The 15,927-nt window shown below is 27.2% G+C and overlaps 3 protein-coding genes across 5 annotated transcripts; 1 reads left to right on the forward strand and 2 right to left on the reverse strand.

Annotated features, from left to right (window-relative positions):
• Positions 1-62: 62 nt before the first annotated feature.
• Positions 63-1,866, reverse strand: LOC126853535 (cytochrome c oxidase assembly factor 7 homolog). Its single transcript, XM_050599369.1, has 3 exons — positions 1,677-1,866; positions 1,472-1,606; positions 63-1,114 (listed from the first exon to the last, which is right to left on the reverse strand). The coding sequence occupies exons 1-3, from the start codon at positions 1,774-1,776 to the stop codon at positions 645-647; spliced, it is 705 nt and encodes a 234-aa protein (XP_050455326.1). The 5' UTR covers positions 1,777-1,866; the 3' UTR covers positions 63-644.
• Positions 1,867-2,090: 224 nt separating this feature from the next.
• Positions 2,091-12,954, forward strand: LOC126853271 (mini-chromosome maintenance complex-binding protein). 2 transcript variants are annotated; one of them, XR_007687930.1, is made up of 9 exons: positions 2,091-2,265; positions 2,482-2,756; positions 3,115-3,474; positions 3,566-3,891; positions 3,963-4,142; positions 4,221-4,464; positions 4,539-4,709; positions 4,859-5,111; positions 12,864-12,954. XR_007687930.1 is itself a non-coding variant. In XM_050598870.1 (8 exons), exons 1-8 carry the CDS (start codon positions 2,259-2,261, stop codon positions 5,051-5,053), a joined length of 1,758 nt encoding a protein of 585 aa, XP_050454827.1. In that variant the 5' UTR covers positions 2,091-2,258; the 3' UTR covers positions 5,054-5,874. The 2 variants fall into 2 exon arrangements, 1 of the variants encoding a protein (XP_050454827.1); XM_050598870.1 differs by lacking the exon at positions 12,864-12,954 and having other exon boundaries at positions 4,859-5,874.
• On the reverse strand, positions 5,125-14,005 carry LOC126853293 (protein FAM166B-like). Of its 2 annotated transcripts, none has more exons than XM_050598900.1 (5): positions 13,831-14,005; positions 8,644-8,719; positions 8,300-8,453; positions 6,951-7,175; positions 5,125-6,747 (listed from the first exon to the last, which is right to left on the reverse strand). In XM_050598900.1, the coding sequence occupies exons 2-5, from the start codon at positions 8,647-8,649 to the stop codon at positions 6,518-6,520; spliced, it is 615 nt and encodes a 204-aa protein (XP_050454857.1). In that variant the 5' UTR covers positions 8,650-8,719; positions 13,831-14,005; the 3' UTR covers positions 5,125-6,517. The 2 variants fall into 2 exon arrangements, with proteins under 2 accessions (XP_050454857.1, XP_050454856.1); XM_050598899.1 differs by lacking the exon at positions 13,831-14,005 and adding an exon at positions 12,458-12,866.
• Between the last annotated feature and the right edge of the window lie 1,922 nt (positions 14,006-15,927).

Genomic DNA, 15,927 nt, shown 5'->3' on the forward strand with positions numbered 1-15,927 from the left:
TTTTTTTCTGTGCTTTAGGAGATGAATAGATTTATACTTTTTTTAAATATCGTATAAAAAAGCTTTTTGCATAATTATATATTTTTTTTCTATTGTATTTACATCATTTCAACAAAATAAATTTGATTTGAACAATATTTTGCAAACTTACAACAGAGAGAGATATTTGAACATCTCATTTTAATTTGCTCTATGTTAGGCAAATAAATTTTAGTTTTTATCTAAGAAAAGAAAAAATTTTTCGACAATTTTTCTAATATTGAAGAATATATATAATTACATATGATTAAGTAAAACAATTGTAAACAATTATAAGATATATTTAATATAATACATAAGTTAACAATTTGGGCTATGGATATTTAAAGTTGTATAAAGTTATAAATAAATAAATTAATAACTTGCTATAATGAATAATGTAATAAACAATTATTTATTAAGATATTATAAAGAGCCTATTATAAAAGGCTCTTATTAGACAGTTTATTTCTTTTTTTATGCAATGTATGTGAAGTATGAGTTCAACACATAAAAGGACTAGTTTGAGCAAAGAAAGTATTCATATTTTTTTCTGTTTTATAGAACTATATGAGGAAAAAGCAAACTAACTTTTTGATAAATCTAATGTGTACCAAAAACATGTGTTATGGATTTACACCTTGATGAAATTTCAATTCTGGTTGTACCTGCTTCAATTCCTGATACAGATCGTTGGCACGCTTCTTGAAAGTCGCAGCAAGTTCGGGATTTTTTTGTGCGCCTTCTCCTCGCGCATGCATCTGTGACAGGTTTGCACAGGCGTATGGATTACCGAACTCACAGCTCTTCAATGATAGCTTGTAAGCCTCTTTATAGTTCTTGTCAATGATGCCCTCAAGACCACCCAAGTAAATACCCGATAAATAAAAACATGCCTTGTCCGAATTGTACATCTCACAGGCCTTCTTCAGCTGTTTGACACCTGTGTGGATCTGCGTAACTCTGTCCTTCTCTCCGACATCGTTCTTAGATGTTCCCAAAACACCAGCATGCAGGCATCCATATTCGTCATTGAGCTCGCAACCCTTTGACATATATTTGTATGCCATCGGTATGTCCCGTTTGCAACCTTTACCTGTATTAAACAAGAAAAATATAGAAATAGATAGTATTATATAGAATAGATTGTTCGGAAAGTAATTATACTTCTGTTTCAAATATAAAAAAAAAAAATTTATCAAATATATGCAAATTATCCTTCATCAGAGACATATCATTAGGAGTCAAAGAAAATTTTTAATAACAAGAATAGACAAGTTAAAATTGATTAAGACTTGTTTGTGGAAGTCGCTTATGGCAATCGTTTATAACATCTTGCATAAAAAAAAGACTAATTTGTTAAAATTGTTGTTTTTTTTAATATTTAAAAGTATATAGTTACTTTTCGAACACCCTGTATCATATAAGATGTACATAGGATCCGGTCACTCACCAATTGCTTTAAAATCACCGAATTTCGCGCAGCTTCTAGCATAATTATATTGATCGCAGGTCGTCTTGTATATCGAAGCGGCCTTCTCCATCTCTGCCTTTACTGCTTCGTAATAATCACCTAATAGGTGACAGACTATTCACAGAATAAAATGCTATTTTGACATCGAGGTTAGACTCAGCTCGGAACGCATCTTCACACTCACCCTCCGGTTTTTTCTCGCTATAACAACCGAATTGATACTCTATATGAAGGTTCTTCAAGTATTCCTTTACATCCTCTTCGTTTTTTAAGTCGTACGCCATCGTTTTTTAAACAATTCTACAAGATCTTATTTTTCGAATCGCTATGAATCTGTACAGCACATTGACACAAGCATATGTCATTCACTATCAAGGATGTAAACTTTCCTTTTCTAAAACAAAATCGACAGAATTGCGTTCGAAAATCATTCATCGAGTAGAGATAGCTAATTGACTAATCAGAACAAGGAGATTTTTGTTCCCTTTATCCTGATTGGTCAAATGCTACTCATCACATACAGTTAACAAATCCATAATATTTCTGCGTGGTATAGCCTCTCTCACATTTCTCTCTATTTATAGTATTTGTCGTTTATGCGAATGTTTTGCCGCCAAATCTCACTTTCACTTATCACAATATCAATGAAAGAATCGAAAATATATGAAGGTTATTTTATTTTGTGCGGAGGTTTTTAATTTTTTTTTATCTGTTAGGTCTAATTATTAATGGTATATCAAGTATCAAGATAATAGGTATTATCAAAATGACATGTACGTATTTCTGCATTTTATATGTATATATTTATTCAATGAATTATGATCTGTATGATGAATTCTTTATGCACCTTTAATATCTTAATTAAAACAAGTATATATTTAAATTGTAGAAAAAAAGAGATCAGAAAAGACACATAGGGTGCATCTAGAATATAATTTTATATTATATAAGGTTATTTCCTTTCACTGTTTTAATTTCTTCTGTTGTAGCAATTGAAGTAAGAAATTGGACAACAGAGTATTATATCACAAATCAGTTATCCTGTCAGCAAATTTTAGAAAATCCGGATGTATTGAGAGAAATACCTGTATTAAACAATGTTCAACTACAGAATATCACAGATAAACAGTTAGTTAGATTTCGAGGGATGGTCCAGGATATGTATGATCCTGAATATTTCTTTAAACAATATGAGGTGAAGAATGCAAAAACAGGGGAGAGTGATATTAGATGTGGAATGTACACAGATGCAGCTCGATGTCTGGTAATATATTGTTTCATTATATTTTTAGTTTTATCTCTAAGTGTATTTATAATTGCTTTATATATATGACTCTATAGAGATTATCATTGTATTATCCCTATTCTTATATGAGTAATGGATATGACCTAGAGTCTAGATCAAAAGTAATATGCAGTTCAGGTACAGGATGCTACAAGAATAGCTTATCTTGTGTATAATACTGCATACATTTCTATAAAGATATTTAAGAGATTCTTTTATATATAAAGATCTTTATATTCTATAGATATCTTTAACAGATTTTTTTATAGAGATCTTTAAGAAATTTTATGAAACGTTTTTGTGCAGCCACATTTATTAATTTTTATTTTGTTTACAGTCACATGAAGAAATATCTTTTGATTCTAACAAAAATGAACATTCGGAAAGACAAACTTATATTGTAATGTCTATACCTGGCTTAAATAAGTGGGCAAAAGAACAGAGCAAATGTACAGAAACAAATATACAGAAATTTAATTCAATGACATGCAATGACAATATGAATAAAAGAAATCTGGATGATACTGATTTAGAGGAAATGGATTGCTCAGAACCTGTTACAAAGAAAGAAAAGATTTTGCCAGATAATAATGATGTAAACATGAGCAATAGTTCTAAGGATCAGAATTTATTATCAGAAGAGCACATATTAAACTTTCCTATCCCAATGGATGAAGGAAAAACTTGCATAGTGAAGGTAAATTATATTAATTAAGCAAAGTGTTTTAAAATATTTACATATTTTATATATTTTTAAACTTTAAATTTTTTTAATTCCTACTTTCCAGATTTATGATGGGACAACTTTAAAACTGAATCAGGTTATTGATATAATAGGTTTTATATCATTGGATCCAATGTTAAATATAAATAATTGTTCAGAAGATGAAATGAACGAAGCCGAAGTCTATACTCATAATCCTCCGGTTTCTTTGGTACCTCGATTACATGCAATAAAACTGATTGAGCTCACAAAATCTGAAATTGTAAATGCTCCAGAAATTATATCAAAAGCGCAACTCATTAGGGGTGATTTACATATAATATTGAGTCAATTATTATTTGGAGATCATTTAGCTGCAGATTATTTAATATGTCACTTACTCTCTACAATGTATGTATGTATTTTAATATTCCTTTTAATATTAAGTTTCTATGTTATTTTATTTTTCATAATGTTTTTAGATATATGAGAAGAGATTATTTTTGTCTTGGTGCATTTCCACTGAATATAACGAATTTTCCAGCCAGTAGACTCAAGACATTTCCAAAAGAAGTTTATAACTTTTTAACATTACTTGTAAAGAAAAGTCATTTTTTAGAGGTGACTTTGGAAAATTTGAATGAATTAGCTTTAATTCCAAAGTAAGTTTGTTTTATTAAATGCTTTGTTTGTTTTATTAAATATATGTCAGTGAATAAGTTTACACTATTTTTTATTAGAAAGGATTATGAATGCAACAGATTGACAAGTGGTATTCTTCAATTAAGCAATAATACACATCTTGTGTTAGATGAGACAGGTTTAACCACTGGTGAACTAAGTATCACTGGCAAGAAGAATTATAAAACTCTTTCTGATTTGCTTATGTTTCAAAAATTGACATATGACTTCAAATATTATACAATGGAATATGAAACAGACATCCCAATTTTGATTTTTTCTGATGTAAAATCGTTTGTTCCTGTAAGTATTTATTTCATAAAATAAATTGCATGTTCTTAATCATTAATATTAATCCATGAAATATTTATTTATAGTGTCCTGTGCAAGTTATTCTAAATGTTGATGCAGAATCAGAAAATGTATATAGTCAGGTAATTGAAGCTGCACATCAATATTTAAACGATGAAACTCGATTGACAAATATTCGTCAATATTTGGAAGTCTTTAGACATACAGATTTTGTTTTTAATGAAGAAATCACAAAAGTATGTAATTATATATTTAATAAATTTTATTATAATAAATTTTTTACATGAATATCTAAGTTTACTTTGTTTTATAAGTTTCGATATTTGATTTTTTTTTTATATATGCACGATTATGTTTTATGTTATTTTTTTTATATCTATTTTAGATCATCCAAGATGATTTTGTCGAGATGCGAATCGTGAATAAGAATATAGGTGCAGATAATCTGCACTCGTTAATGGTTTTTGCTAGATGGATGTCCTTATCTTATGGACAAACGTCACTAGATATAGAATGCTGGAAAAGAACTGTACAATTGGAAATGGAGAGAATGAGCAGGTTGCCACAGTGCAGAAGATAATAAACTCTATAAGAAGAAGTTGTATTGAATATAATTCCAACTGTATTATACAATGCAAGTATACAAATGTATTTATTTTTCATATATGTATTTTTGAAATTATTTTTTTTTAGTACCCATTAGAAGGCTACATATTATTTTACATTTTTCTACTGATCACTCTATAAAACAGGAAAGAACTTTAGGACTTAATTGTTATACTATTTACACATGCAAATCATTGTTATAGTATATAAAATTTCACTAATTTCTCTTTAATGTGATTTGAAGTATTGTTTATATATTGGCTATAATCCATTTCGCGAATTCTGAAGTTTAGAATGATTCAGGTTACTCTTATCTGAAATGGAACTAGCATATCAATCTTTATTGGTTTCTTTGAAGATATTTCCAATAGAAATATTTCCAAAAATTTTACTTTTTTTTCTATAAATATATTACTATAAATGTATTACTATGATAAAATACATATACATATACATATATATATATATATATATATATATATATATATATATATATATATATATGCAAAAGATGCAAAAGGCTAATAAATATTGGAAGTTCAAAGCATTTGAAATAGCTTTGTAAATTTCGTACATTGATAAATTTATTTCTGTGATTACATAAGTTAAATATTAAGATATGGCACAAATAATCTATGTAGATGCCATATAAGTAAAAACAATAAGTTAAGAGTTAAGGAATAGTTTTTCTCGATTGTCATATTTCTCTTTGAAGAATAACCAAAAGGAGGACTTCTCTTGTACGGTTTAAAGATCTATCTTATATATTCAATAAAGATTTAATATCATAATAAAGACATTTTAATATGTATAATAGATAATATCTCTATTTCTATAATAGATATATAGTAAAAAAAAATATTTTTATGGTGACCTATTTTGTTAAAATACTAAACCGGTATATATTTTTCGAACATTGATAAATGAACTTATTATCTCCCACAGATATGTACATTTTTTATTCATTTTGATGATAACTGTATGCCATTTTTGTTCTTATATATCTGAATAGTCAAAAATTTTTTCCAAAAGTAGAAAATGTAGCAAAATCTCTCATTACTACTTACTCGAGACATTGAAACACTAAAAACTATCCTTACAATTTTCAAACACTTTTTTTATTTGGATATAAATAATTTTGCAATTATTCATTAATATGATATAAAAGAAAACTCTGTTATTTTCTCACATTTACATTTCGACTCGTGATACTGTCGAAGAACAAGGCACAAAATGTTTATATTAATCGAAACGTGAGTTTCGAATGTCACAACTTTTATCTACATTATAAAAATTTGTGATTTTTATATAGATGTTTAAAAATATAAACTGTTCTTTTTAGCTACTTCTTCAATTTTTATCTTTTTTTTCTAAGATTTAAATATATTTTTTTATTTCTTTTTGTATGTTATAAGTAAAAGAACGTTTCTGTATCATTTTATGCACGTGTATGTCCTGTTTCATCGAGATATGCATTGTCGAGGACTCTTTGCACAGCGTGCATGTCTTTAGCCTTGTGGTGTCTCTCTTCGCGTTCCCTTTGAACACCTTCTAATCCTTTTTTAGCGGCTTGAGCGTATCTCTTAGAAAGCGCGACTTCCCCTTTCGCTCCTGGAATGTGGCCCGTATAACCGACGATTGGTGGTCTTTCCGGAGAAACATGATAATCTGTAATAATAATGAATAATAATGACAATAATTTAATGGCATAATATGTTTCACTTTAACCATAGAACTTATTTATTTTGACTATTTGAAAGTGAAATATGCATTTAGAATAATGTAATATATTGATAATTGTCAATTTGATACACTATTATATTGAGCTGGAAATGATTAATAAGTAATTGAAGCATAACAAGTGCAAATACCAAAGCTTTTTCTGTTTCTGTTATAACCGTGATCAATCTCGATGTCCACGTTATCTGCTCTTGCTCGTGATAGAAGATTTCTCGGATCTGTTCGCTCAACGTGAGCCCTCATTGCATCACGTTGTGCTCTCAGTTTCATTTGTGTTTCGTGCCATTCTTTGGCACCGATTTCCACGGCTTTCATAAAAGGTAAACCATATATGCTATTGAAGCCAGGAATATATCCTATGTAATAAATCAACACAATATCAAACATAATTCGCATTGAAGAGAGAGAGAAGGAAAGAATATATTAAATCTTCTTAAAATTTAGAGATAAAGAGCTAAATTTTTTTATATGTACATGTAAACAAAATACAAAAATTAGGTTCTTTATACATTTTTAAGATGATTTTACGATGCAAGCAATTTATTTTTAATTTAAATTTTAAAATATGGATTTTACTCATATATTACGTGATTTTTTTCTCAAACGATTTATATGTTGGATGAATTATAATGTTATATTGATTATGCCAAGAAACAATAATATTGTTGCTTCGTCGATTGTACAAGTGAAATTAATCAAAAGTAAAAAAATTATTTTTATTTTTTTATTTTCTATATTTTATAATTTTATATAAATTTTTTGCTATTCTATCTATCGTAAAGTAAAGCTATGTAAAGTTTTACACATTTTAGTAATTATATTTTTTAATTAATTAAAAAATAATTAATTAATATAAAAAATATAAAATGGAAATTTTATGCCATTGAAATGTTCAGGATTGAAGATTATATCTTATATATTCTCAGCGAATCGAGGATATATATCGTTAAAGTTTCGCTCGCCATGCGTGCGATGCAATTTGCAAACTGTTAATTACAAACAATTTAGGTTGGTCGGTTAATGCTCACTCACGCTGAAGGTCGTGCCAAAGCAATTTCATTTTACATTGGTATTCTGAAGCGATAAAAGAGAATTTATAAGTATGTGTATATGTGTGTATGTATATATGTGTGCGCGCGCTACTTTATTTTTTAATCAAATTTTTTATTAACTTAACATCGACTTTTTGCAATGATCGATATAAGTAACAAGTTTTTAAATTTTTCTTATAATACATAATATTTTAATAATTATAATTTTTATATAAATTAATTCTTACGTAAATTAATTCTTACGTACTAAAGTAGAGTCAACAAAGAAAGTTTTTCTGGATTTTATCTTTTTAAAGCTTAGAATTTTTTATCAATACTAAATAAAATTATATGGGCACATTTTAATATTTATTTTTTAATATTATATAAGTAATATTTGCAAATTTATAATATTTGCAATATTATACATTTATTATTTTTTCTATTACCAGTATATCCTAGGATGTACGGAGGTGCCTTGTACAATCTGCCCTCGTTGTTCCAATCTCTTTTAATTTCTTTAACCTGAGGACTTGATAACTCATTTTCTCTACCGTTTGGCTTATATGGTCCAGTCTTGAGAATTTTCTTTTCTAATAATTCCTGTGCAACAACATATAATATAAAATTAAATTATTGAACACACAATTTCATACAAAGTGTTTTGTAATTATTGCAGTTCCTTATTTAGATTTTTTTTATGAGTATATATATCTTTCTTCTTTTTGTAATTTGTTACAAGTTATATAGTTTTTACTCTAATCCTTTTTGATGTCTTTAAAGATACTTTTACCTTCATTATTTCTTCTGTATTTGCTCCGAATCTTTTTCCAACGCGAAATTTGAGCGTAGGACAATGACCCGTGTATCTAAAAGTACACATATACAATTTGTAATAAAGATAGAACACATAATTTTATTAATAAGACTTTACATATTGATACGTTTTTCAATAAAAATATGAAAATTTTAATCAATTTTCAAAATACATCAATCATACTGTATATCTAATTTTGTATTATGATATATTACTATTTTTTCTCTTTTTTCACTGCTTTATTATTTTATTCAATATAATTTTCATGCCAGCATACCATAATAGATTAACTGTATTAATAGTTATTTTTTTTACTTATATTTGCAATTTTTAGTTTTTTACAATAAAAAAAATATAAAAACTATGCTGACATAATAATATATGATTTATTATGCAAACTTATTGTAAATATTCTTGTTACATAAAACGCGTGTATCTAATTTCTGATATTCTTTAAATATACAACTATATTAAGATACATGTTGGGTATATATAAGAAAAAGTCAACTAATATACTAGGAGATTCTTTGATCAGTTTCTAGTCTACTTTTCCACGATTAAAGTACATAATATAGCGTGCAAAATTGCAATCTGTTATTAACACTGTTATAGACGCTTTTCTAATAAAGCGTGACTAATTTCTAAGGTATTATATGCTATACATATATATATATATATATATATATATATATATATATATATATATATATACGTATATATATGTATATGCGTATTCATAAAATTATGTTTTTTTTTTGTTAGATTTATACTCACAGTTATATCGTTACTGTGCAATAATTAGACTATTATAAAGTATAATATTTGCAAAAGAAAAGGCAAAATTTATACACGCGAAGCATATTTACTTGTTCAATAACCGCCTTTCTCTCATTTTATCATTATAAAATTTAATCATTAAAAAAAACGAATATCTTAAAAATAAAACTATGTAAAAGCTTTTAAATTTTGTAAATTAACAATTTTGAATTTATTTAAAATAAGAATTTAATTTTTTTTTTTGTATAGAGTGCTGAGTGGAAATGTCTGTATTTGTTTTGTAACTTTTATATTAAGTATGTGTGCATTGTGAATATTAAAATAGCGATTTAGAAAAGTTGATCCTAAATTGGACATAGTATCTATGATTAAGACAAGAATTGTAAGTCGTGAGACAATCTATATATCATTTTTTTAAACAATATCTGTTTTATTTATTGTATTACAAAATTTTTAAGATTTACACATTATTTACACATTAGTTTATTGATTACGACTAATTCGAATTTCGGAATAACGTTTTCAGCATTCACTAATTAATTTGCTGTCATTAATTGTAAACATTACTTTAAATGTATCTGAGAGAATGGTATATCACGGCCAATCCCTAAATAAAGTAATCGCAGAACCATAAAAGCGGACTACCGCTGACCCAGTAAATCGAGCCTTCATTTTGCAACGGTCACGGTGGAATAACCAGCAATATACATCGTCGAAGTTACTCCTGCTCGGTTGTCATGTGTGTCTTGGTTCTGCTATGAGATATACATAAATCGTATCTAGGTCGTTGCACCATCTTAGCATATCGCAAGATCAGTGTCAGGGAAACGAGATCATCCAATAGATTTCTGTCAGATTTCTTTGAATTTAAGAGTGATCAAGTTATTTATTTGTCATTACATCTCTACACAGAAATGCTTTATTTGTGAAAAAAACATTATCTTTTTTATAATTTAAAATTTACCAATAACATGATATTTTAATTAAGTATAAATTAATAAGATTGGTTCAAAATTCATTGAAATTATGATTGATACTTCTTAGATATTTTGTTTGTCAAATGCAAATGTATAAGCATTGGATTTCTTTTTCATGAAAAAGAAAAGAACATAATCACTCATTGACGTACTATCAATCATTTTTTGTTATCTATTTTTATAATAACGAGTAATAATCTCGTTTATTATAACGAGAAAATTAGCAGAATTCTAACTTAAATAACTGAAGGTTTCGTTTTTTCAGACAATGCTCTTGTTTTCAAGTTGTCCCTAAAATTATCGGCTTCGAAGCGCATCTCTTCTTATTCGGATCAATATGTCGGGACTAGAATAAATCACGACAAATAGTCCGAGGTGATCCACCATAAATGAGGGTAGTTTTGCGTGTGATATAAGTTTGCGTGGGGGTGTAAATTGGTACGGTACCAAGCACGGTATCAGTGCTTTCGACCATGTGCGATTTCGAGGTCAATATTGTGGGAATGCATGTTTCCGGAAGGCTCGTCCGGCTATTTTAAATCCGATCTAATCTCTGAAACGAAACATGCCGGCTACTTCGATTTTCTCGCCCGATGTCGGTGCAATCGGTAAATATTGCAAATGCATAATGCATTTGACATACATACATTATGTATTAAAGTGGCTCTTTTTGTGTTATACCCAAAATCTTAATTATTGTGCATTAAATGTCAAAGGTCGTACTCTATATATATCTCTATACGTATATAGATATATATATATATATATATATATATATATATATATACGTATATACATTGCTCATACATGTAATAGAAAATCTTTAATAAGTTTAATTAATAATTTTTATAATTTTAATATTAATAGATACTTTGATAAGATATTATATATTGCTTTGAGATTTTATTTAAGCTTTTACTGCCACTCGAATTTAAATTTGATGATTATTTGATGATTTGAATACGCCATCACGATACTAATGTCACGGCCCGACGACTTGGGAAATTTATTAGTGGTTTAGATACCGTTTTTGCGGTTTCTATTCGGTTCAAGATCGGATCGAATTAGATTGCTTGAAATCGTTTGCAAAGAGAAAAACTCAAATTTAATCTCGTGCGGAACAAGTATCTTTAAAAATCCTTCATTCAGAGATTTTATTGTAGAATCAATTTCATGCTTTCTATATTTTTACCGAGTTTATAAAATCTAAAAGCGTTTTATCATTTATTTAGAAATTTAGGATAATAAAATTCCATTATTAAAAAAAATCTAATTTTTGATACTATTATCGATACGCAAAATAAAAAAGAGTTAGTAAACTCGGGAGCAATCACGGAATATCAGAAAAAAATTGAAAAGAAAATTGTGACAAACTTTTGAGACTTTTACTGATTTATTATAATATTATAATATGCAAAATAAGCAAAAAAATTAAGAAGATAAAAGAAAAAAGTTGATATTTATTCATATATTTAAGCAATCTTTAGATAGTCAATTAAAGAGATTAAAAATTACATATCGTATAATGTATCTGCAGTTGAGTTGCAAGTTCGTTTATTGGAACGCTATTTGCATGCATTACGCAACAATGAATGATGCTAACGAAACATTTAGTAGTAAGATGACAAAAACTGTAAATGCAATTAGATTCTTATAATCATTGAACTAATTCTAACAATAAAATTATGAAGTTATATTATTTGAGAGAATAATTATAATAAATATTGCATTGTCAATTTTTTCTTCTTTATATATACATATAAGCAATTCATCAATTTTTAAACTTTTTAATTTGTTTTTATGTTTTTGATTAAATCTTTAATATTTTTTGTGTTTATAAAATATTTATTATAGTTTTTAATATAGATATATAAAATAAATTTATGAAATACATACGTATATCTCGTCAGCAAAACGTTAATAGTTCCATAATAAATGTAAATAAATTACAACAAACAATTTTTTTTTATATAAATTAATTAATCAGATAAAAACATTGATTGCTTTAAGAGAATTTACGTAAAACTTGTACTTACCCAGGTAAATGAGCTCCATAGTTCTGCCGAAAGAATTGCTTTCTCTGCTCTTCGCAAATCGGGTCGAACACCATTTTTTTCGTTATAAATTTTTATCACTGTGTAATCGTAAACAAATTACAATACACCGACACTCATCGAGATTCCTGATTTTCTCTTCATGTTTTCCTCCTTTTTTTCTTTTTTTCCGTTGATTAAATATGCATCTTTACTGGAACATGTGTCAATTTTTTTCTTCTACTATCTTATTCATTCATTATATTTAGCAAAAATCCATTTTTTTATCTACTGAATTAGTTGCAGTTTGCAACGATCAATCACCATTGAATGAAATTGATCTCATCAGATTCGTCATTGACTAGTATCGATCCCGATCGAATAACTCTTTTTTCTGTATTGCAGTTAGAATTGTTATCTCTCCGAGAACTCCAAGAGATCGTCAAGACTGTATCCATGTGGCTTACTTCCGAAGACCATGGACTCCGTCGAACAATGTGTCAAAGATGATCAACTAATTGGAAGCGATCGGCTACAGCTTAATCCACTGGAAACTGGGAAGATCGATTGACAATCCGTGTCAGTTTCGATGGCGATTGTACAACGTGCAACCCGCTGCACGTGGTCGACGCGTCAGTGAAACAAGACTGCACATAGTCGGCCCGAAGACACATAATCCGAGCTATGTCCTACTAAAGGTAGAGGATCCCCTCCAGTTTCACATGCGGAGTTCGCGCGGACCTCTCTTAAGGGGTTCGTCATAGGAACGTGTTAGCGCATCCGTATTGCTTAATTGTGCGGAATGGTTCAGGCTTCGATACCCGCGAGTCAGACTCACTCTTAAAGCACATTACCGGTTATTAGCCCTTTATTGTCGTCTGAATCGACTCATCATAATAATTTAGAATAATGTTGCACTATATTTATGAAAATATTGCTCGCTTTTTATATATTTAATGTGGTATAGCAATAAATATGTTTTCTTAACACTTGTAAATACAGTAAGCGAATTAAAAATGTTGGCATTAGTTGTCAAACCCTTACTGTTGGTGTAGTGACTTTATGGTCATAAAATTGTGTTTATAATCATATATTTACTTTTCAAGATCTCTATGTTAACAACTTTGACAATAATCATACATATATATATATATATATATATATATATATATATATATATTTCTTCTAAACAATAATAAAAGAATTAAAAATCTTCTTTTATAATATTATAAGTAAAATATTATAAATATTAATAGTATGTACTCTTTCTCTCTCTCTCTCTCTCTCTCTCTTTTTGATAATATGTATATTTGACATTGAGTAAAATACGCAGTAAAATACGATTATTTAAATAATAATTATTGAATTTTACTTACTATAAGAAAATGAAGACAGTGAAAGTTTGCCATTGAGATCATTGAGATCTATCTCGCAAATCTTCTCCGTTCTTTTTGTACTCATTATTCTCTTTTTAACATCCTCAATTTAGAATCGCGACTATTGTTTAGTTTACTAAAAAGGCGCGCACGCTTTCTCGTTTCTTTTGCTTTGCATCGCATCGGTAACTAGGAAACACTTAAGTAGCAAGCGACGGTCTCCGGAGTAACTTTGCCTTGGCGAAAAATCGATATAGAGGGGCTGAATGCATCTCATGCACTCATTTCTCACGGAAGCCATGTCTCAACGAGTATAAATATAATGAGATTGCTTTATACAATTTTTATAATTCTTATAATATTTTTATAACGATATGGCGAGCATCATTCAAAAATAAAACTTAAAAAGAGAATTAATATAAACGATATACATATTATAATGAAATTAAAAAATCTTTCATTCATTAAGAAATATGTATGGTGTATAACTCTGACATATTCCACAATTTGTAAAATCATTATCATTAGTTTCTTCTTTTATAATATATCTTTTTTAAGAAATAAAGATAAAATATATTTATATATTCTAATTTTAGGAACATTTTGTAACAGAATAAATAATGACTTTTTTTCTATCTTATTAAAATTTTTTATGGTAAATGTAAATTGTTTTACACTATAATTTTGATAATGAGAAAATGTGTGCTGAAATTTTTATTATAAAAATGTACATGAGATATATTCCTGAAAAACAAAAAATAAAAATTATTAAAAAATTATTATGTATATATATAATAAATATATTTTGGCTGTATTTAAAACATAGCAAATCATGGGAAATATAAATTAAAATTCGCAATGCATAAATGTCACGATATCACATTAATTATATTGAATGCATTTCATTTGTTCTTATCAACAATCGATAGCGCGAATCGTATTGACGATTGATAAAGTCACAAGATCGACATATGATAATACTTTGCTGAATTATAATTTTTCCGATGACATTATATTATTATTATTAATTATTATTCTTATTATTATATGTTTATATATATATATATATATATATATATATATATAATTTTACATGCATGCTATATATATTATATAAAATTTATATGCATGTTATATAAAGTATATTGCATTTACAACAATAAAATATATTTTTTGTTTTCCACTCAAGATCGACTTTAAGTAAATTCATGCATTTTTATATTGCATCGGATTGAGAAAAGATTAAGGTGGTTGATAATAATTAACTTTAAAAGAATTTGTTTAATTTTTTTGCTCATTTTTTATACATTTGTTTATTTTCAATAGATTTTATTCAGATATTTTGCAAATGCTAAATAATACAGTGTTGAGTATAGTATTACGTAAAACTGTCGTGAGCATTGCATTCAACAAAAAAAAGGAATTATCCTCTTCCTGTTTACACATATGTAAACCTGTTCATACATAGTAAAAACTTACTTTTAATTTATCTCGTTTTTTTTTGTTTTCTGTGCTGCATTTGTTTTTATTATATTTATATAGAAAATATTTATCTAAAAATTTAATTGTAAAATATTTTATTAATTTTAAATCTAATTTCAAATATGTATATAGATTTAAAAAATGTGTTGTTATATAATGGGTTAAATTGCAATTCGTGCAATTATATTTTGCTTTAATCAAATTCTTATGTGTTTGTTCATCACATATTATTAATAAATCGCCTTTCTATATTATTAAGAACATATATATATTTAATTTACATTTTATCTCCGTTCTGAACTGTTATATGTCAATTTTATAATCACTATATAATTTTGCTAATCATGTTAATTGTTTTATATGTACATTCAATAATTTCATGTAATTTAATTTCAGTTTTTAAAGATGTTAATTGTTACACTGTTTATTTCGCTTTTCATCGATTTCTATTTTAAAGATCTTTTTAGACACTTATTTTAAAATATTAAAAAACTTTTTTTTCTTCTTTATCTATTTACATTACTCAAATTGTTAGAATTTATTTTTTTTTATTTTTTACCGCAATGATTAATGCAGAATTTTGTGTGTATGTGTGTCATAAAAATTAAACTATTT

The sequence above is a fragment of the Cataglyphis hispanica genome, chromosome 12, assembly GCF_021464435.1.
Source record: "Cataglyphis hispanica isolate Lineage 1 chromosome 12, ULB_Chis1_1.0, whole genome shotgun sequence".
Lineage (NCBI taxonomy): Eukaryota > Metazoa > Arthropoda > Insecta > Hymenoptera > Formicidae > Cataglyphis > Cataglyphis hispanica.